General features: G+C 43.8%; 1 protein-coding gene and 1 long non-coding RNA gene across 3 annotated transcripts; one reads left to right on the forward strand and one right to left on the reverse strand.

Moving 5' to 3' along the window:
* The first annotated feature begins 38 nt into the window (after nt 1-38).
* Nucleotides 39-2,949, forward strand: LOC109615622. 2 transcript variants are annotated; one of them, XR_004575908.1, is made up of 3 exons: nt 39-126; nt 973-1,062; nt 1,194-2,949. It is a non-coding gene; the product is annotated as an uncharacterized LOC109615622 (long non-coding RNA). The 2 variants fall into 2 exon arrangements; XR_002196612.2 differs by having other exon boundaries at nt 56-126; nt 949-1,062.
* On the reverse strand, nt 2,948-4,858 carry LOC105026643 (barrier-to-autointegration factor-like). Its single transcript, NM_001303831.1, is given in 3 exon segments — nt 2,948-3,439; nt 3,995-4,127; nt 4,703-4,858. Coding segments are annotated over 3 exon segments (300 nt in total). The 5' UTR covers nt 4,722-4,858; the 3' UTR covers nt 2,948-3,291.
* Between the last annotated feature and the right edge of the window lie 18,329 nt (nt 4,859-23,187).

The raw sequence follows: 23,187 nt of genomic DNA on the forward strand, positions 1-23,187 counted from the left end.
AACCTGATATTAATGACGCTCAAACCAGCCCCTCCCCCCACTCCATCCCTCCAGACTCAGAAACGAAAGTTAAACGAGAATTATTAAGTTTTCATTTACTAAAGATGGGGGTTTCCCAGGGTGTGGGTGAGTATCTCTCTGTGTGTGTGTGTGTGTGTGTGTGTGTGTGTGTGTGTGTGTGTGTGTGTGTGTGTGTGTGTGTGTGTGTGTGTGTGTGTGTGTGTGTGTGTGTGTGTGTATGTGTGGGGGTTTACAGCTTGCATTTCACCACTACGCCAACAACTAAAAAACATGGTCAGTCTTTTTACGAAAACTAACTATTATGTCATTTGATACAGAAACCAATTAACAGGTAACATGTCTTTCACATATAGTTAGCTAATTCAGAATAGAACAAGTACATACACTTTACCTGAAATGTACAACGTCCATGCAATATCTCTCCAGACATTATCTTTATTTGCTGGATCCTTGTAGTACTTTGAGGCTGGGTCATACTGTACAGTTGTGCTCAAAAGTTTGCATACCCTCAGAGAATTGGTAATATATGTACCATTTGTAAAAAAAAAAAAAAACGAGTGAGCAGACAAAACACATGTCTTTTATGTCTTAAGGGATTCACATTCAACTGTAGGTCATAACAGAATGGCACAATCATAAAACAAAACATGGCAACAAAGAAAAAAATTAACTGACACCTGTTCAAAAGTCTGCTTACCTTTAGTTCTTAATACTGTGTATTGCCCCCTTTAGCATCAATGACATTGTGCTGTCTTTTATAATAGTTGTCTATGAGGGCCTGAATTCTTGCAGGTGCCCATTCATCTTGGCTTTTTCAAAATCAATGCCAACATTTAACAATTTCTGCCAGGGTATGCAAACTTATGAACTGTATATAATTGTGTATTTCTCAACTTCCAAAATTAAACTTTCCATCTCCATCTTCAGCACTCACGTTTGCATTGTTAACAGGAAGAACAGGAGACATGCTGGTTGAGAGAACCTATGAGGAGATTCTAAAGGCATTCCAAATTCACGGGATTACGTTCGGGTAAAATAAATGTAAGCATTTATGGATCTTTTTGCAGAATGTGGACTTGGAGGCTTACAAAATAATGTGTTTCTGTACTACAATGATTAAAACCACAGTTTGTTGTAAATAAGTGGCTAATTCCTATTCGTTCATATTTCAGTGTCCCACGTGGGGTCAACCAACGAGAGTGGGACTTGCAGCGTCACTAGAACCATGTTCTTTTGGTGAGGTGGACATCGCAGATGCTCGGTGATGCACGCAAGCTGTGTAGATAAAATAATTGAAGAACATGGATGTTTACATTTATTTTGCAGCGTTCGCGCACAAGGTGTGCAATGTGGGAAATGCATGTAACTCGTTACTCTTCTTCAGTCTCCGTCAGATTGACTGCATGGCTCGCTCAAATTCACAGAACTTGTCTCTTTTATTTCTGTTGCAAAGCAGTGCTGTTTAGATCTGCAAACACAAACCAGACAGAGATTCTTTATTTACCAGGTGGGGAAGTTCGAAAGATTTCAGGGTTCCTGACCCTATTACAGACAGAGTTGGGGAGTAACGGATTACAAAAAAAAGAGTAACTCTAATCCGTTACCAACTAAAATATTGTAATCGGATTACAAATAATTTTGAATCAATATATGATTACTTTTGGATTACTTCAATGGAAAAAGAATAGTTGAGAGAAATAATTATGACATGTTGCATGTTTGATTTTTTTATATAATGTTTTAAAAACATTGTTATTTGAACAAAAATAACAGTCGCACGCCTCGGTCCGTTGTTGAGTGTGATCATCATGCGCGCAAAGGTGGGCACGCATAACCAGATTAGTGACGGATGAAGCGCTAGTTTTATTGGTAAAAACAGTGTATCTACGATAATATAATCCTACCTGTATATAATGTGATTTAGTTATCTACTCGACGCATCTTTCTCAGAACAATGATGTTATATATTCTTCAAGTTTCAAGGTCTATTTGTCAAACGCACCGAGCAAAACAGCCAGGAAGAATTTCGAAGATTAGGCAACTATTTGTTTGATAGCTGTAACATGGTGCTACCTTCAAGATAAAACATTATAAGGAATTTATCACGACATTTGAGGAGAAAATTTGTTGGGAAGCACTTTGCCAAAGGATGATGATTTGTATTTGACACAGCTACCTCAACTCCGTCCATACAGGTAGGCCATGTGATCCTGCTTTTGCATTTCAGAAAATTATGGTTATCATTGATTGCTGACCCCATTTAATTTAAGCTAAGAGTGCAGGTGTATAATCACAGTTTATTTCTTTCATTTGCGTTTTGACAATCAATGGCTGGTGGCCCTAATAATCACAGGTTACGTTCACACGGGTAAAAATAATTTGTGTTCACGATGGCAAACATGCATTCGCGTGCCTGGGGCTTTTGCAAGGTTTTGACGTTTGTGGTTGTGGAGCCAAACATCAGACTACTACACATTTAGTGTATGCAAGTGTATGCAAATTCCGTTTTTGGCCAGCTATGTAAACTCCTAACATTGATTGATCCCGCTAAATGTGTTCAATTGGTTATAGGTTATTCCTATTCGTTTTCTAATGCCTCTTAATATTCAAGTAATCTAAAAGTAATTCAAAGTAATTGGATTACGTTACTGGCTTTGAGTAATCAAAATGTTACGTTACTGATTATAAATGTGGACAAGTAACTTGTAACTGTAAAGGATTACATTTAAAAAGTAACATACCCAACCCTGATTACTGACCACCCCAGAAAAGAGTGAAAATTCCAGGATCCATTGACCCGGACCCGGAAATATGCAACACAAACCTATGACCTTGCAGATGGGTGTATATATTGTGTGAGAAAGCGGTTTTTGATTCTGCACTGATAATCTTACAGTCAACAAAAAGAAACCTAACAGAAAAAAAACAACGGAACTCCAGATTTATTAAATGATAGAATGTATCAAACAGAATCACTTTAAACTGCCGACAGGGCCCAGTATCTAAGTTTATGAAGAATAAATTAAAATGTTGAAAGAAATATGTTTTAATCTAACATGAATTCCCGATGATGGTTTGGTCCCGAGTAAGTTTTCACTGGTATTCGTGTTTGTCCAACCTAGCGGTCTTAAGAAGAACACACTAAATAAACATCAGTTTGGATATTATATATACTAAAGGACTGAAATGTAAAGTTAATATAATCAGAATGTAGGAGGAACAGAAAGAAAAGAGTGAGAATATAGAGGAGTTTCTGGTGACTCTTCTGATCTATATGTTGTTGTCGGCCCATTCTTTCATTCCTCGGTGGGCGTCTCTCTGCTGCTTGGCGTTGGCCCCCGAGGTCTCCTTCAGATTCTTCTGAAACTGGACCTGGTCCCTGCCTGTGCTCAGGTAATCACCCATCATCTGGTCAGCCCTGCATGCAGAGGAGGCTAAGCTAGTTGGCATCAACCCATTTGTTTCGTATGCAGTACCTATGACTGTCTGAGTTCCTGGCTAAGCTAATGTTAGCATGCTAGGCAAATCATGCTAGTTTACATGACATTGTCAGACTTCATGAAAACGGATTATTGGTGCATTAAACACATTAGCCTGATAAAACAAACTTGTTTTTGGATTTGTGCTTCTTCTGTGTTAGTCAATGGACCTATTCCAACCTGTGTTAGTCAATGGACCTATTCCTACCTGTGCTAGTCAATGGACCTATTCCTACCTGTGCTAGTCAATGGACCTAGTTGTCCTAAACACAATTATTACAATGTTTTGATAATGTTTTGCACATTATCAATTGTTTTCTGGTGAACTGTGAAATTTTGCAAGAATATTCCCTACATTTCACATGCACCTCTCCAGCACAACTTACATGAGCAATTAGGGTTCAATGGCTTGCTCATGGGCACAACAGGTGTTTACCTTGGTGAATCAAACCAGTGCTCTATGTCGCTAACCACTAGGCTAACTACTTACTTACCTGGGCTTACCGCTCTCCTCCAGCCTGCGACCCTGCACTGGTCCAATCCCGGGGACGTCCCTCACGGACCGGTTCCCCATGGGCTCAGAGACAAAGTTACGGTGCTTCTGGGATGTGGTGGGGTTATGGGATCCTGTTGGAGATCAGAGGTCAACATTGCTCTCACTCATCTTTCATTTGTTTAGTGGTTAACAGGGGTTTCTTTTAGCATATAATACATTTTACATCTACCTAATGTCAGGCTACCCGAGACATTAGCAGTCATTTTTAATAGCACACAAACGACCAAAATGACACGCTGGCTCCCTTTACACACTCGGCACAATTCTGACCTTTTGCTCAGTTTAGATTTGTCAGCACTGGAAGGTAAAACAGAGATTCTTGACAAACAAAATGGTCACAAAAAATGACATCCAGCCACTTGAATGGTTTTAAACCCCTTCAATGTAAATGGACTAATATGATCTCAGCCATAACTGTCCTCCCAATTCAACTGAACTATACTCACTGACAGAAGGGTTAGAATTAAGAGACCACTGCAAATTCAACGCTTTTGTTCCTCACTCAAAACATTCCGTTTCATCTTTTTTGGAAAGAACGAAAAAGTTGCAGTGGTCTCTTAATTTTTTTCGGAGCTGTATCAATACCATGTTTAGTAGCTTTCCATTGAAAGTTGTCTTAAATTCAGGGAAAATCATTTAAAAATACCTTTGTTGTTTCCAGACATGATTTGGGTGGAGATGAAGAATTCAGCTCAATTAAACGTGGTCAGGCTGTTGAGGTCTTTCAGTCTGTGGGCTGTTGACTAGAATTCTTCTAGATTCAAGACTTGGGGTGTGTTCTTTAGTTTGAGCAACAGTAAGTGGTAAGAAATAATTTCTCATGAGAACAATATAGTTTCTATTGGGCTAAACCAGGTAGGTTACTCCTCCCCCTGCCCCCCCACCTCCTGCTCCAGCCAGAAACAGAAATGAAAGTTAAAGAAAATTTTTAAGTTTTCATTTGATGAAAAGGGGTTTAATCTATGACAATAGTTAAACTACCAGAAACAGAAAATCCTCAGGATGTTTGAAACAATTTAATCTGTGATGTGAGTCATACACGCACAAACGCACACACATACACACATATACAGTCTATACCAGTATACCTCCTTCCATGTCTGCCCGGCACACTCAAACTGACAAAACATTTTGTCTCTTTTATTGGTGTTCAAACAATTCCTTGTTCATTCATCCCTTTCGCTACGGAGCGTTTGAAACCTGCTGGACTACAATAGACCCTGCCTCCCCCCGACCCACACTGAGGCTTAAATCTGACCTGATACATTTTCTTATGACCGTCTTACCGGCTCTTTACATTTCCTGAGTAAAAGGGAAAATACTGTTTCGGTGTATGCCCTAAATGTCACCCTATTCCCTACAGCACCACTCTGGCCAAAGGTAGTGCGCTATGTAGCCACTGTGTTGGCATTTGGGACATACCCCGGGGCTATATCACCGTGGTCTGACTGATTGATGAGATGCTCAGTCACTGATGTGACACTTCAATAGTGAACCTTTTATTAAAGAATCAGACCAATGGAATGTGTTACGGCTGACCCTGACTTAAAACCATTCTCCATTGGAATGTGTTACAGCTGACCCTGACTTAAAACCATTCTCCATTAGAATGTGTTACGGCTGACCCTGACTTAAAACCATTCTCCATTAGAATGTGTTACGGCTGACCCTGACTTAAAACCATTCTCCATTAGAATGTGTTACGGCTGACCCTGACTTAAAACCATTCTCCATTGGAATGTGTTATGGCTGACCCTGACTTAAAACTATTCTCCTTTGTCTCACTCCTGCTTATAAAGCTCCCTCCCTGTGTCTAACAGTAGGTATAAATAATGTCTGCTCGTGTGTGTGTGTGTGTGTGTGTGCAGTGTTGGACGGCCAGTCTTTCTCTCCCTATCCCCATCTGATGGTGTCTATCGCTCTTTTTCATAAATCACTGCTTTGATTGCATGACTGCATATTCTGTCTTGCAAATATGGGAGTTTATCAGGGTTTTATGTCCAATTCTTTGTGGGTCTGAATTATCTGAGGAAAATATGTGTCCGTAATGTGGTCATACGTTTGTCAAGATGTTAGGAAGTGTCTTCGGAATCCTTGTGGATGAAGAACGCGTGAACGTAGGCACAAAATAGCTTAAAGGGGCAAGGTTATGGCGTCATATCAGTCTCAAAACTCACACGCACACAATAGTGTACGCCAGGGCTGCCCAATCTGTGTTTTTCTTCCTGCTTGTTGTTGAATTACTCTCTATTACTCTAGCATTTTACATAAACTTGAACTTAATTTCTCTTTTGAATGTAGAAATACCTTTAAAATATCCCAGCTAGTAGATGACATAACTTTGTTTCTAAAAATCAAAGATCAAGTTGTTCTTGCCCTTAATAATATTAAAGTGTTTTCTGCAGCATCTGGATTGGAAGTTAACTTAAAGAAATGTGAAATATTGTTCTGTATTATTCAAATATCCATTGTTCTGAGAATATTTCATTGTTAGAGTGAAATAACTAGATGTACATATTACAAAAATCCTACGGCCTTAATTTTCATCTAAGTCTATTAAAAACTAAAACAATCTTTAATAATTGGTTCCAACGTAATCTGTCTTTATTTGGAAGGGTTTTATTGTCCAAAGCAGAGGGTTAGTCTCATTTTACGTACCCCTGATGTCGCTATATTTGTAACTCTTGAAACAAATTATATAATGTTTTCTCAGATTTTCTTGATGTTTTAGATTTTTGTTATTGCTGTAGTTCTTATTTTATTTATTTATTACTTTATTTCCCAAGTGGAATTAATCTATGTTTCATTATTTTAACTTCATGTTTTTCTGATCTTTTTAAAAATTTTATAAATTAAATTATTTATTTGTATTAGACAAATCATGCAAAAAGTAACATACAATAGCCAATCACATGTGAATAATTACAAACGCAATGTTTTAAAAACAACCAATAAAGAAATAATGGGCACGAGACTGGCATATGAAATAGCTCTGATTGGCTGGTCATTCAGAACCTTGCATTATTTTTGCTCACCCAAATTTTCTCTTATTTTTACCCAATGGCAAAATGTAAACGTTACTTATGTAATACATGATTGAGCAAAGTCATCAAACAACATTGTCATTTGTCAAAACGAATAAATGCTGTCGAGCAGCAGACAATTTGGACTACCAGTTAGAGCGGGAGAAGAACGATTTTCTCTTGCAACAGCTAGCTATGCTGGTGCTCTTCCCTCAGCCGCTGCCGACAGGGCTCCCTTAGCTAGCTAGCCAACGTTTTATAGCAAATTTTTGTGTTGACAGTTTTAGATTTTTGGAAGTGGTAGCTAGTTAACACTGTTCTCTAAACTGTAAGTGCAATTGTCACAACTGTTTTATGGGACATAACAACTCTGTGGCATATCTGCGAAATGTAGTATTGGCGTATGTTTTGATTGTATATGGGGGGGGTTAGGGTCAATGGATCCCAGGATTTTCACTCTTTTCCAGGGTGGTCTCAGTGACCTGTCTGTAATATTGGGAGGGTCATGACCCCCACGCCCCTCCTAATCCTACGCCCTTGGTAGTAACTCACCCAAAACGTTTAATTAATGCTTCAAAACCTAGTTATTGTGTCAGTAAATTGGTCAGTGCCACCAAAATGAAAAGTTTATTTTGTCATTGTGTGAACCATACTGGTCAAAATGTTTAGATGTTTTTTCACCAGGGCAGTCAACACTGGAAATGTTTGTTATATATACATTTCTACTTTTTTGTTGGCAATGACTGCTTACTATACTACACAACAAGATCTGTTTTGTCCAGCTGAATGTGATTATGAATCACACTGAGCTTTTTAGATACCAGTTTTCAACAGTAGGTAAAAGTTTTCTGGACAGTACACAGAAAAGGGATATGCACATTTGTATGAATAAAGTAAATTTAGCAATTTAAAAAGACAACTAATTTGCATGTCAGTGTTTACATATTTCTTACATATTATGTCACAATGAGCTGAAAATTCGCAACAAAATGACATCCAAGAAAAATAAATGCAACAATAATGAAAAAGCCTGCAATACAGGTGCTGGTCATAAAATTTGAATATCATCAAAAAGTTTATTTATTTCAGTAAATCCATTCAAAAAGTGTATATTATATTCATTCATTACACACAACCTTGAGGCGGATGGGCTACAACAGCAGAAGACCCCACCGGGTACCACTCATCTCCACTAGAAATAGGAAAAAGAGGCTACAATTTGCACGAGCTCACCAAAATTGGACAGTTGAAGACTAGAAGAATGTTGCCTGGTCTAATGAGTCTCGATTTCTGTTGAGACATTCAGATGGTAGAGTCAGAATTTGGCGTAAACAGAATGAGAACATGGATCCATCATGCCTTGTTACCACTGTGCAGGCTGGTGGTGGTGTAATGGTGTGGGGGATGTTTTCTTGGCACACTTTAGGCCCCTTAGTGCCAATTGGGCATCGTTTAAATTCCACGGCCTACCTGAGCATTGTTTCTGACCATGTCCATCCCTTTATGACCACCATGTACCCATCCTCTGATGGTTACTTCCAGCAGGATAATACACCATGTCACAAAGCTCGAATCATTTCAAATTGGTTTCTTGAACATGACAATGAGTTCACTGTACTGAAATGGCCCCCACAGTCACCAGATCTCAACCCAATAGAGCATCTTTGGGATGTGGTGGAATGGGAGCTTCGTGCCCTGGATGTGCATCCCACAAATCTCCATCAACTGCAAGATGCCATCCTATCAATATGGGCCAACATTTCTAAAGAATGCTTTCAGCACCTTGTTGAATCAATGCCACATAGAATCAAGGCAGTTCTGAAGGCGAAAGGGGGTCAAACACAGTATTAGTATGGTGTTCCTAAAAATCCTTTAGGTGAGTGTATTTCAAAAGTTTATTTCTTTTAATTGTGATGATTATAACTGACAACTAATGAAAATCCCAAATTCAGTATCTCAGAAATTTTTTATATTACTTAAGACCAATACAAAAAAAATATTTTTAGAAATGTTGGCCAACTGAAAAGTATGAACATGAAAAGTATGAGCATGTACAGCACTCAATACTTAGTTGGGGCTCCTTTTGCCTGAATTACTGCAGCAATGCGGCGTGGCATGGAGTCGATCAGTCTGTGGCACTTCTCAGGTGTTATGAGAGCCCAGGTTGCTCTGATAGTGGTCTTCAGCTCTTCCGCATTATTGGGTCTGGCGTATCGCATCTTCCTCTTCACAATACCCCATAGATTTTCTATAGGGTTAAGGTCAGGCGAGTTTGCTGGCCAATTAAGAACAGGGATACCATGGTCCTTAAACCAGGTACTGGTAGCTTTGGCACTGTGTGCAGGTGCCAAGTCCTGTTGGAAAATGAAATCTGCATCTCCATAAAGTTGGTCAGTGGCAGGAAGCATGAAGTGTGGTAAAACTTCCTGGTAGATGGCTGCGTTGACCTTGGACCTCAGAAAACACAGTGGACCAACACCAGCAGATGACATGGCACCCCAAACCATCACTGACTGTGGAAACTTTACACTGGACTTCAAGCAACGTGGATTCTGTGCCTCTTCTCTCTTCTTCCAGACTCTGGGACATTGATTTCCAAAGTAAATGCAAAATTAATTCCATCAGAGAACATAACTCAGCAGCAGTCCAGTCCTTTTTGTCTTTAGCCCAGGCGAGACGCTTCTGACGCTGTGTCTTGTTCAAGAGTGGCTTGACACAAGGAATGCGACAACTGAAACACATGTCTTGCATACGTCTGTGCGTGGTGGTTCTTGAAGCACTGAGTTCAGCTGCAGTCCACTCTTTGTGAATCTCCCCCACATTTTTGAATGGGTTTTGTTTCACAATCCTCTCCTTGTGCAAGGTGTCAATGGTCGTCTTTTGGACAGCTGTCAAGTCAGCAGTCTTCCCCATGATTGTCTTGCCTACAGATCTAGACTGAGAGACCATTTAAAGGCCTTTGCAGGTGTTATGAGTTAATTAGCTGATTAGAGTGTGGCACCAGGTGTCTTCAATATTGAACCTTTTCACAATATTCTATTTTTCGGAGATACTGAATTTGGGGTTTTCATTAGTTGTCAGTTATAATCATCAAAATCAAAATAAATAAACACTTGAAATATATCAATATGTGTGGAATGAATGTATACATTATACAAGTTTCACTTTTTGAATGGAATTACTGAAATAAATCAACTTTTTGATTATATTCTTATTTTATGACCAGCACCTAACACTACAAGTTTCCACCTTCTTGGTGGACATCCTGTTGCTCTTGTTTGTCTGGGCAACATCACATCTGTTTTTCTCCTTTGCGATGCATTGGGTGAAAAATCTCCTTGTGACTCCTGTTTCATTACTGTGTCACCTGGCAGGCAATTTGCTAATTTAGCGGACATAGATATTTATGGAATATACATGTATGTCTGACATATTTTGATTATTGAATGGATCATTTTGCATGTGATAGCTCACATGATGAAAAAGTGTAGAAGTTCTGAAGAGTAAGACAGTTTAACTGAGAATCAATTTATCAGTTTTGATCAGCAAGCCATGTGCATGTAGATACTGATTATAGACATTTATACCTGCTCTTGTAAAAACACGTGCAATTTGCTTTAATGCATAAGAAATTCTAATCTGGTGTGAGCAAGAAACAAATTGTTCAGAGATTTGAATTCATTGTTTTGAAAAAAATTATTCTCATTCGAGAATTGAGCCAAAGCAATTGAGAAAAAATGTTAAATTACTTAATGGGCCTTCAAGAACTACTCAGGAAGTGAAATTTCACCCAAATATGAATCTGTCAAACTTTCACTTTAACTACTTGATTTAACCAATGCAAATTGTGGTTCATTTGTTTATGCACCTGCACTAGTTCCTTTAAAAATGTACCACACTCTAAATTGACATAAGAAATGTGTAACTTTAACTGAATTCCTTTTCAATGTAAAGGGCAATGTTGGCATTTACCAAAAAATTATACATTGTGTGGCAAAGAGATGAAACAACAAACATTACCCCGTGTTACCAGCCCCAAACTGTTCTCGTCTTTTACAGAACGGCTGACGAGCTTCAATCCAATGCAGTTGTGTTTGCTCATTACTGCTCTCTCTCCATATATCTTCATCTTTCTCTGTCTCTCTTGCTGCGTCTCTCATCTTTAACTCCCAGTGAGATCTGGCTTCATTCTAACATTATGCACCATTGGGGGGGGGGGGGTTTATGCACTTTTGAAAGAAAGTTTAAAGATAATGGGTTGCACGCTCATACTTTCACACACACAACTTCTTACAGCTATCCTCATGGGGACCAGAAAATTTAACTTGTTGAGACATTGCTCCCTTGACCTAATCTTAACATTAAACCTAACCTTTACCCTAACCTAACCCTAATCTAACCCTAACCTTAACCTCAAAAATGTATGCCTAAACTTTACCTAGATGTAATGCCTAACCTTAACCCTAAACTTAACCAGCAACGCCTGGACCTTAAAGAAACCCCAATTCTAACTATAAAATATATTGTAGGTTTGACCCTAAACCAAAACCCTGAGCCGGAAATTGACTTTTGCCTCACGGGGACTGGCAAAAGGTCCCAATGAGACAAATTGTTTCTGGTTTTACTACACTCATTGGGACATTTGGTCTCCATAGTTTAGTAAGACCTAAAACACACACACACACACACAGTGTATTTACTCCTGGACTAGACAGCAGTTCTTCTGGGAACATTCAGTAGATTCACAGAATAACATAATGCCCTCTGGGTCAGTCACAACTGTAACAACCACCTCCGTGGAAGAGGAAACATGTAATATCTTTTTCCTTCATTTCATGTCTGCCAAAGTGTAGTTTGTTCAGATGTGTAGGATGTGTGAGTGAGTGTGTGTGCGTGTGTGTGCGTGCTTGACTTCCAATAATGCCAGTATCTGGCTGTGATTCAGCAGTATGGAGGTGTTTCTTTCCAGCCAGTCTAGCATATTGCTGTAATATTAATTTAACGATGTATTCATTTTTGCAGTTATTCAACCGAATACAAAGTCCTTCCTGATGCTCACCAGGGGCAAAGATCCTGCTCCTCCATTAGATTGTGGTGGACTGTGTGATGGAAGTCTTCTGCAGGTAGTTCCAGTCATGGTGGGGGCAAACTGAAAAGAGTGACGACCAAAGGAAGTGCAGGTTTTCGGTAGGGCTGAAGCGGTGTGTTCATAGAGAACCGGTTTGCCATCTCCAACAGATGGAAAATCTAAATAAATTGATTGATACACTAAGCTAGTCTACAGGATAAAGACTTGCAACTAAATTCCTAGTGTGGGATTTAATTAATCCACAGAATACTAAAAAGCAGATGGAGGACGAATTTATGGATATTAAACAATTATTTATTGAGCTTTATAAACACACACCAAATATATGTATGTTATTTTGTTATAGACCAAAAGGCTGTAATAACTTTTATATATATTGTTTGCCTCCTCCAAGAACTGCCACCTTAACGTGGTGGAGGGGTTTGAGTACCCGAGTGACCCTAGGAGCTATGTTGTCTGGGGCTATATGCCCCTGGTAGGGTCTCCCAAGGCAAACAGGTCTTAGGCGACGGGTCAGACTAAGAGCGGTTCAAAACCCCCTTAATGAAGAAAAACATTTTGAGTACCGTGACGTCGCCCGGTATGGCGCAGCCGGGGCCCCACCCTGGAGCCAGGCCCGGGGTTGGGGCTCGTATGCGAGCGCCTGGTGGCCGGGCCTTCCCCCATGGGGCCCGGCCGGGCTCAGCCCGAACGGGCGACGTGGGGCCGCCCTCCCGTGGGCTCACCACCCACAGGAGGGACCATAAGGGGCCGGTGCGAAGAGGATCGGGCGGCAGTCGAAGGCAGGGGCCTAGACAACCCGATCTCTGGACACGGAAACTGGCTCTAGGGACGTGGAATGTCACCTCGCTGGCGGGGAAGGAGCCTGAGTTGGTGCGTGAGGTTGAGAGGTTCCGATTAGAGGTAATCGGGATCACCTCTACACACGGCTTGGGCTCTGGAACCACACTCCTTGAGAGAGGATGGACTCTTCACCACTCTGGAGTTGCCCATGGTGAGAGGCGGCGGGCTGGTGTGGGTTTGCTCATAGCTCCCCAGCTCTGCCGCCATGTGTTGGAGTTTACCCCGGTGAACGAGAGGGTCGTTTCCCTGCGCCTACGGGTCGGGGATAGGTCTCTCACTGTTGTTTGTGCCTACGGGCCGAACGGCAGTGCAGAGTACCCGACCTTCTTGGAGTCTCTGGGAGGGGTGCTGGAAAGTGCTCCGACTGGGGACTCTATTGTTCTACTGGGGGACTTCAACGCCCACGTGGGCAACGACAGTGACACCTGGAGGGGCGTGATTGGGAGGAACGGCCCCCCGGATCTGAACCCGAGTGGTGTTCAATTATTGGACTTCTGTGCTAGTCACAGTTTGTCCATAACGAACACCATGTTCAAGCATAAGGGTGTCCATCAGTGCACGTGGCACCAGGACACCCTAGGCCGCAGGTCGATGATCGACTTTGTTGTCGTCTCATCTGACCTGCGGCCGTATGTCTTGGACACTCGGGTGAAGAGAGGGGCGGAGCTGTCAACTGATCACCACCTGGTGGTGAGTTGGATCCGATGGCGGGGGAGGAAGCTGGACAGACTCGGCAGGCCCAAGCGTACTGTAAGGGTCTGCTGGGAACGTCTGGCCGAGTCTCCTGTCAGAGAGATCTTTAACTCCCACCTCCGGCAGAGTTTCGACTGGATCCCGAGGGAGGTTGGAGATATTGAGTCCGAGTGGACCATGTTCTCCACCGCCATTGTCGAAGCGGCCGCTCGGAGCTGTGGCCGTAAGGTCTCCGGTGCCTGTCGAGGCGGCAATCCCCGAACCCGGTGGTGGACACCGGAAGTAAGGGATGCCGTCAAGCTGAAGAAGGAGTCCTATCAGGCCTGGTTGGCTTGTGGGACTCCTGAGGCAGCTGACGGGTACCGACAGGCCAAGCGGGCTGCAGCCCGGGTGGTTGTGGAGGCAAAAACTCGGGCCTGGGAGGAGTTCGGTGAGGCCATGGAGAAGGACTATCGGCTGGCCTCGAAGAGATTCTGGCAAACCATCCGGCGCCTCAGGAGAGGGAAACAGTGCCCTACCAACGCTGTTTACAGTAGAGGTGGGCAGCTGTTGACCTCAACTGAGGATGTCGTCGGGCGGTGGAAGGAGTACTTCGAGGATCTCCTCAATCCCGCTGACACGTCTTCCATTGAGGAAGCAGAGGATGAGGGCTCAGAGGTGGACTCGTCCATCACCCGGGCTGAAGTCACTGAGGTGGTCAAGAAACTCCTCGGTGGCAAGGCACCGGGGGTGGATGAGATCCGCCCTGAGTACCTCAAGTCTCTGGATGTTGTGGGGCTGTCTTGGTTGACACGCCTGTGCAACATCGCGTGGCGGTCGGGGACAGTGCCTCTGGGATGGCAGACCGGGGTGGTGGTCCCTCTTTATAAGAAGGGGGACCGGAGGGTGTGTTCCAACTATAGGGGGATCACACTTCTCAGCCTCCCCGGGAAAGTCTATGCCAGGGTTCTGGAGAGGAGAATACGGCCGATAGTAGAACCTCGGATTCAGGAGGAACAGTGTGGTTTTCGTCCGGGCCGTGGAACACTGGACCAGCTCTATACCCTCTACGGGGTGTTGGAGGGTTCATGGGAGTTTGCCCAACCAATCCACATGTGTTTTGTGGATTTGGAGAAAGCATTCGACTGTGTCCCTCGCGGCATCTTGTGGAGGGTGCTTGGGGAATATGGGGTCCTGGGTCCTTTGCTAAGGGCTGTCAGGTCCCTGTACAACCGAAGCAGGAGCTTGGTCCGCATTGCCGGCAGTAAGTCAGACTTGTTCCCAGTGCATGTTGGACTCCGGCAGGGCTGCCCTTTGTCACCGGTTCTGTTCGTAATTTTTATGGACAGAATTTCTAGGCGCAGCCAGGGGCCGGAGGGTGTCAGGTTTGGGGACCACACAATTTCGTCTCTGCTCTTTGCAGATGATGTTGTCGTGTTGGCCCCTTCTAACCAGGACCTTCAGCATGCACTGGGACGGTTTGCAGCCGAGTGTGAAGCGGTGGGGATGAAAATCAGTACCTCCAAATCTGAGGCCATGGTCCTCAGTCGGAAAAGGGTGGCTTGCCCACTTCAGGTTGGTGGAGAGTGCCTGCCTCAAGTGGAGGAGTTTAAGTATCTAGGGGTCTTGTTCACGAGTGAGGGAAGGATGGAACGGGAGATTGACAGACGGATCGGTGCAGCTTCTGCAGTAATGCAGTCGATGTATCGGTCTGTCGTGGTGAAGAAAGAGCTGAGCCGCAAGGCGAAGCTCTCGATTTACCAGTCAATCTACGTTCCTACTCTCACCTATGGTCATGAGCTTTGGGTCATGACCGAAAGGACAAGATCCCGGATACAGGCGGCCGAAATGAGCTTTCTCCGCAGGGTGGCCGGGCGATCCCTTAGAGATAGGGTGAGAAGCTCGGTCACCCGGGAGGAGCTCAGAGTAGAGCCGCTGCTCCTCCACATCGAGAGGGGTCAGCTGAGGTGGCTTGGGCATCTTTTTCGGATGCCTCCGGAACGCCTTCCTGGGAAGGTGTTCCGGTCCCGTCCCACTGGGAAGAGACCCCGGGGAAGACCTAGGACACGCTGGAGGGACTATGTCTCCCGGCTGGCCTGGGAACGCCTCGGTGTCCCCCCGGAAGAGCTAGAGGAAGTGTCTGGGGAGAGGGAAGTCTGGGCATCCCTGCTTAGACTGCTGCCCCCGCGACCCGGCCCCGGATAAAGCGGGAGAAGATGGATGGATGGAATATATTGTTTGCTAAACAAATTATGGTTATTGTTTATAAAAGTAATAACTTGAAAAGAGGTTATATGAAAAGAGTTAATAAAATTAGTAGCAAATGATGTGATTCAACAGCTGTTGTAAGTCCCACTCAAAAGTTCCACAATGCCAAGCCCCGCCCACCATCCCACAGTGCCCAAGCCCCGCCCACCATCCCACAGTCCCCAAGCCCCGCCCACCACCCCGCAGTCCCCAAGCCCCGCCCACCATCCCACAGTGCCCAAGCCCCGCCCCCATCCCACAGTGCCCAAGCCCCGACCACCATCCCACAGTGCCCAAGCCCCGCCCCCATCCCACAGTGCCCAAGCCCCGCCCCCCATCCCACAGTGCCCAAGCCCCGACCACCATCCCACAGTGCCCAAGCCCCGACCACCATCCCACAGTGCCCAAGCCCCGCCCACCATCCCACAGTCCCCAAGCCCCGACCACCATCCCACAGTGCCCAAGCCCCGCCCACCATCCCACCGTGCCCAAGCCCCACAGTGCCGGTCCAGAGCTACACCCTTCTCAGAGAGGGAGAGGGGGAAGAGAGAGGCAAGGCGGAAGGGAAGAGAGAGAGTGGGAGAGGGGGGAGAGAGAGAGGTATGGGGAGGGAGAGGGGGAGGTGGAGAGAGAGTCAAATAAACAATGAGCAATGGAGGGGGAAGGAGAGGGGAGAGAGATGGGAGACGGTAAAATATAGAGTTGTTTGTTTCATCATGATGCTGTGAAGTGTGTGGATGCTGTCGTTTTATGAGACACTGTCAAAACAACAAAACATCTACCCTATTAATCTACTGTAATGACTTATACCCTATTCATGCATATACTGTATGTGGAGCCTCAAATGCACTTCAATATAGTTGTACTGTATATCTGTATGGTCTGTACTCAAGACCAGGCTCTATTAAAGGTCAGTCTGTACTAAAGTCCAGTCTGTATTAAAGGCTTTACTAAAGGCCAGACTGTAATAAAGTACATTATGGTTACATTATGGTTTATTAATACTTTGACCAGTATTTATTAGAAATTAAATAGAAAATCACAGCTTTCTATTTCTAAAAAAGGGTTAAAACATTGCAAAACTCCCAACCTAGGAGATACTGTTTTATAGGTCTACATTACTTTAGGTCTGAATTCATTTGTTTTTCTATAGCAATAACACATTTGCGGAATTAATTCGAAAGACTAAATATAAAAAGTTTTGAATAAAATTCAGTAGTAAAAAAAAGTCTTGAGAAGCCTTTATGAAGAAAACTAAACGTACTCTCTATCACCCCCCCCCCCCGCACACACACTATCAGCGGAGACTCATATTGGATTTGTGTGTGGTACAACAAAGTACAGTTCCCTGTATACATTTTTACAGTTAGTCCTGCCGCTAGGGGCAGTAGAACACATGTAGCTTTAAATAAAGCTTTGATTGTGTGTGTCAGTGTGTTGATGGTAGAAGTAACGTAAGGCTGTGTTGGCTGTGGAAGTGTGTGTGTGTCTCAGTGTGTTGGCTATGGAAGTGAGTGTGTGAGTGTGTTGGTGGTAGAAGTAACGTAAGGCTGTGTTGACTGTGGAAGTGTGTGTGTCAGTGTGTGTTGGTGGGAGAGGTAACACAAGGCTGTGTTGGCTGTGGAGGACTGGGTCACATTGTGACATTGAGTCAGTATGGAGCCTGGAGCATCAGGTTAACTCCTCCTAACCTCATACACACACACACACACACACACACTGACAGACACACACAGGCACACACACAAACACATGAAAACACATGCCCTCCTGCATCAAAACTCTTTGCAAACTCAAATACCTTGCATGCAACTTTTGGAAAAAAAATGGGAATTCAGGAAATTAGGCAAAATACATGTCAGAACTTGATAAATCATGTCAGAACTTTTTTCACTTTTAATGTGACCTATAATGTGAACAATTCAATTGAAAAACGAACTGAAATCTTCGAGGGGGAAAAATGAAAAATAAAAACCTTACAATAACCTGGTTGAATAAGTGTGCACACCCTCTTATAACTGGGGATGTGGCTGTGTTCAGAATTAACCAATCACATTCAAACTCATGTTAAATAGAAGTCATTACACACCTGCCATCATTTAAAGTGACTCTGATTAATCACAAATAACGTTCAGCTGTTCTGGTAGGATCTTCCTGACATTTTCTTAGTTGCATCTCAGAGCAAAACCATGGTCCGCAGAGAGCTTCCAAAGCATCAGAGGGATCTCATTGTTGAAAGATATTAGTCAGGAGAAGGTTACAAAATAATTTCCAAAGCATTAGATATACCATGGAACACAATGAAGACAGGCCTCATCAAGTGGAGAAAATATGGCACAACAGAGACATTAGCGAGGACTGGATGTCCCTAGAAAATTGATGAAAAGACAAGAAGGAAACTGGTCAGGGAGGCTTCCAAGAGGCCTACAGCAACAATAGAGAACTGCAGGAATTTCTGGCAAGTACTGGCTGTGTGCTACATGTGACAACAATCTCCTGTATTCTTCATAGGAATTGGCTATGGGGTAGGGTGGCAAGACGGAAGCCTTTTCTTACAAAGAAAAACATCCAAGCCGAGGTTAAGTTTGCAAAAACAAAAATCAAGTCCCCCAAAAGCATCTGGGAAAATGTGTTATGGTCTGATGAAACCAAGGTTGAACTTTCTTGCCATAATTCCAAAAGGTATGTTTGGTGCCAAAACAACACTGCACATAACCCAAAGAACACCATACCCACAGTGAAGCATGGTGGTGGCAGCATCATGATTTGGGGCTGTTTTTCTTCAGCTGGAACATGGGCCTTAGTCAGGGTGAAGGGAATAATGAACAGTTCCAAATACCAGGCAATTTTTGCACAAAACCTTCAGGCATCCGTTAGAAAACTGAAGATGAAGAGGGAGTTCACCTTTCAACACGACCAAGAGCACACATCCAATCCACAAAAGCATGGCTTCAACAGAAGAAGATCAACGTTTTGGAATGGCCCAGCCAGAGCCCAGACCTGAATCCAATTGAACATCTGTGGGGGGATCTGAAAAGGGTTGTGCACAGGAGATGTCCTCGTAATCTGACAGATTTGCAATGCCTTAGCAAATAAGAGTGGGCAAATATTGCCAAGTCAAGATGTGCCATGCTAATAGACTCCTACCCAAAAAGACTGAGTGCTGTAATAAAATCAAAAGGTGCTTCAAAGTATTAGTTTAAGTGTGTGCACACTTATGCAACCAGGTTATTATTTTTTCCCCCTCAAAGATTCCAGTTTGTTTTTCAATTGAATTGTTCACATTATAGGTCACATTAAAAGTGGATAAAGTTCTGACATGATTTATCTTTGTCTCATTTTTTTACATCACAAGAACCTGGCATTTTAACAGGGGTGTGTAGACTTTTTATATCCACTGTACCTCCACAGATTGAACCAGAAACATGCATGCGCACACACACTATCAATAATTTCCACTGGAATGCACACATTCTCTGTTACCAAGACAACACATTCCAGTTACTTTTCCCCTTCTCTGTGTGTGTGTGTGTGTGTACCTGTTTGTTCGGTTCATTCTCCGCCTGCCCTCTTCAGTGGAGAGGCATGTTGTCTAAACTTGATCCATTATGAGCATATAATGAACATGATGTTAGCTCTTCAAATCAGTTCAATATTTTGATTACTGTTTAAAATCATTGTGATGATGATTACAATTATTCATATTATAATTATTCATATTATTATCATCTGCGTGTAACTGAATGTTATTTAATTATGGAGCAATGAACGTTGACCGGGCTAAGGGTCTCATCTATGAGATTAACCACATTCTGCTGACATTAACTCTGTAAACATCAGACTGAACAGTCAAGCAAAGAGCAAGGAGGGGAGAATGATGCGTGTGTTCGCAGTATGTAAACATGCAGTATGTAAACGTGCAGTAAGTAAACGTGCAGTATGTAAACGTGCAGTATGTAAACGTGCAGTATGTAAACATGCAGTAAGTAAACGTGCAGTATGTAAACATGCAGTAAGTAAACGTGCAGTGTGTAAACGTGCAGTATGTAAACGTGCAGTATGTGTTAAAGCAGACTGTTCGCAACTGATACATTTCTGTATTAGATGTTTGTCCTGGTGTGAATGAACTGGCAGTTGTGACTGGGTGTTGTGATTTGCAGTCTGTTAGTGTATTGTGATTGGTCGTTGTGTTTGGCAGACTGATGAGGCATTGTGATTGGCAGCACAATCCTCTCCAGGGTGCGGTTATCCCTATTGCTTGTACACTTTTTTCTACCACATTTTTTCCCTCCCTTCGCCTCTCTATTAATGTGCTTGGACACAGAGCTCTGCCAGCCAGCCTCTTTAGCAATGACCTTTTGTGTCTTGCCCTCCTTGTGCAAGGTGTCAATGGTCGACTTTTGGAAAGCTGTCAAGTCAGCAGTCTTCCCCATGATTGTGTAACCTACAGAACTAGACTGAGAGACCATTTAAAGGCCTTTGCAGGTGTTTTGGGTTAATTAGCTGATTAGAGTGTGGCACCAGGTGTCTTCAATATTGAACCTTTTCACAATATTCAAATTTTCTGAGATACTAAATTTGGGGTTTTCATTAGTTGTCAGTTATAATCAAAAAAATTAAAAGAAATAAACACTTGAAATATATCAGTCTGTGTAGAATGAATGTATACATTATACACGTTTCACTTTTTGAATGGAATTACTGATATAAATCTACTTTTTGATGATATTCTAATTATATGACCAGCACCTTTATATTTTTAACATTTTTATACCAGGTATGTTGACTGAGAATGCATTCCAAATTAAATCTACAACCTGGGAGAAAAAATGGTTACCTGCATTATCAGGGACAGGACGACAGGTTTTCCACCTTGCTAGCTCTTACAGTCAATCGCACATCTTCACGATTACTGGTCAGCTGTCCTTAACACTAGGCTACTTGCCACAGCCGATATATTTTTGTGGTTGGCTTGTTTTTCAGCCGTGACAAAATGCAGTTGATTAACTATAATATAACATGTACTTTAATAAATGCACATTATTACAAATAACACATTTACAATACAGTCAGGAGTTTGATCATTCATTCATTCATCTTCTTCCGCTTCATCCGGGGCCGGGTCGCGGGGGCAGCAGTCTAAGCAGCGATGCCCAGACTTCCCTCTCCCCAGACACTTCCTCCAGCTCTTCCAGGGGGACACCGAGGCGTTCCCAGGCCAGCCGGGAGACATAGTCCCTCCAGCGTGTCCTAGGTCTTCCCCGGGGTCTCCTCCCGGTGGGACGGGACCGGAACACCTTCCCAGGAAGGCGTTCCGGAGGCATCCGAAACAGATGCCCAAGCCACCTCAGCTGACCCCTCTCGATGTGGAGGAGCAGCGGCTCTACTCCAAGCTCCTCCCGGGTGACCGAGCTTCTCACCCTATCTCTAAGGGAACGCCCAGCCACCCTGCGGAGAAAGCTCATTTCGGCCGCCTGTATCCGGGATCTTGTCCTTTCGGTCATGACCCAAAGCTCATGACCATAGGTGAGAGTAGGAACGTAGATTGACCGGTAAATCGAGAGCTTCGCCTTGAGGCTCAGCTCTTTCTTCACCACGACAGACCGATACATCGACCGCATTACTGCAGAAGCTGCACCGATCCGTCTGTCAATCTCCCGTTCCATCCTTCCCTCACTCGTGAACAAGATCCCTAGATACTTAAACTCCTCCACTTGAGGCAAGCACTCTACACCAACCTGAAGTGGGCAAGCCACCCTTTTGAAGGTACTGATTCTCATCCCCACCGCTTCACACTCGGCTGCAAACCGTCCCAGTGCATGCTGAAGGTCCTGGTTTGAAGGGGCCAACACGACAACATCATCCGCAAAGACGAAATCGTGTGGTCCCCAAACTTGACACCCTCCGGCCCCTGGCTGCGCCTAGAAATTCTGTCCATAAAAATTATGAACAGAACCGGTGACAAAGGGCAGCCCTGCCGGAGTCCAACATGCACTGGGAACAAGTCTGACTTACTGCCGGCAATGCGGACCAAGCTCCTGCTTCGGTCGTACAGGGACCTGACAGCCCTTAGCAAAGGACCCAGGACCCCATATTCCCGAAGCACCCTCCACAGGACGCCGCGAGGGACACAGTCGAATGCCTTCTCCAAATCCACAAAACACATGTGGACTGGTTGGGCAAACTCCCATGAACCCTCCAACACCCCGTAGAGGGTATAGAGCTGGTGTTTGATCGTTTACAGTGAATATTATTGGATGGAACGTGAACAGTATTCACAACGAACATGTCAGTGATGTGGGACACGTGCAGAGGTGTTCCAACAAAGGTTCTTTAGTTCTTTAATAAAATAAATCATAGGGAACATTCAAGAACATCAGGGGAAGTCTGGGTGTGAATGTGTGTGTTTCCATATCCCCACTCAAAATAGGCAAATGTTAGGTTTAGGGATAAAATGTTGATCAGGGTTAGGGGTTAGGGCAAGGAGTTATGTTATGGTATTTTAACTTAGGTTTTTCATTTAGCCTAGTCAGCTGCTGGCTGAAATTATGTGTCTGACCGGCTGATGTCATGGAGGCTGTGCAGGCAGGAATGGAGCACTCCTACTTCCTGTTGCTATTGCCTCTTGTTTAGCCCAGTCAGGACAGCCAGTTGCCTCTTGTTTAGCCCAGTCAGGACAGCCAGTTGCCTCTTGTTTAGCCCAGTCAGGACAGCCAGTTGCCTCTTGTTTAGCCCAGTCAGGACAGCCAGTTGCCTCTTGTTTAGCCCAGTCAGGACAGACAGTTGCCTCTTGTTTAGCCCAGTCAGGACAGCCAGTTGCCTCTTGTTTAGCCCAGTCAGGACAGCCAGTTGCCTCTTGTTTAGCCCAGTCAAGACAGACAGTTGCCTCTTGTTTAGCCCAGTCAGGACAGCCAGTTGCCTCTTGTTTAGCCCAGTCAGGACAGCCAGTTGCCTCTTGTTTAGCCCAGTCAGGACAGACAGTTGCCTCTTGTTTAGCCCAGTCAGGACAGACAGTTGCCTCTTGTTTAGCCCAGTCAGGACAGCCAGTTGCCTCTTGTTTAGCCCAGTCAGGACAGCCAGTTGCCTCTTGTTTAGCCCAGTCAGGACAGCCAGTTGCCTCTTGTTTAGCCCAGTCAGGACAGCCAGTTGCCTCTTGTTTAGCCCAGTCAGGACAGCCAGTTGCCTCTTGTTTAATCCAGTCATGACAGACAGTTGCCTTTTGTTTAGCCCAGTCAGGACAGACAGTTGCCTCTTGTT

Source organism: Esox lucius, chromosome 7, assembly GCF_011004845.1.
Source record: "Esox lucius isolate fEsoLuc1 chromosome 7, fEsoLuc1.pri, whole genome shotgun sequence".
In the NCBI taxonomy this organism is placed as follows: domain Eukaryota; kingdom Metazoa; phylum Chordata; class Actinopteri; order Esociformes; family Esocidae; genus Esox; species Esox lucius.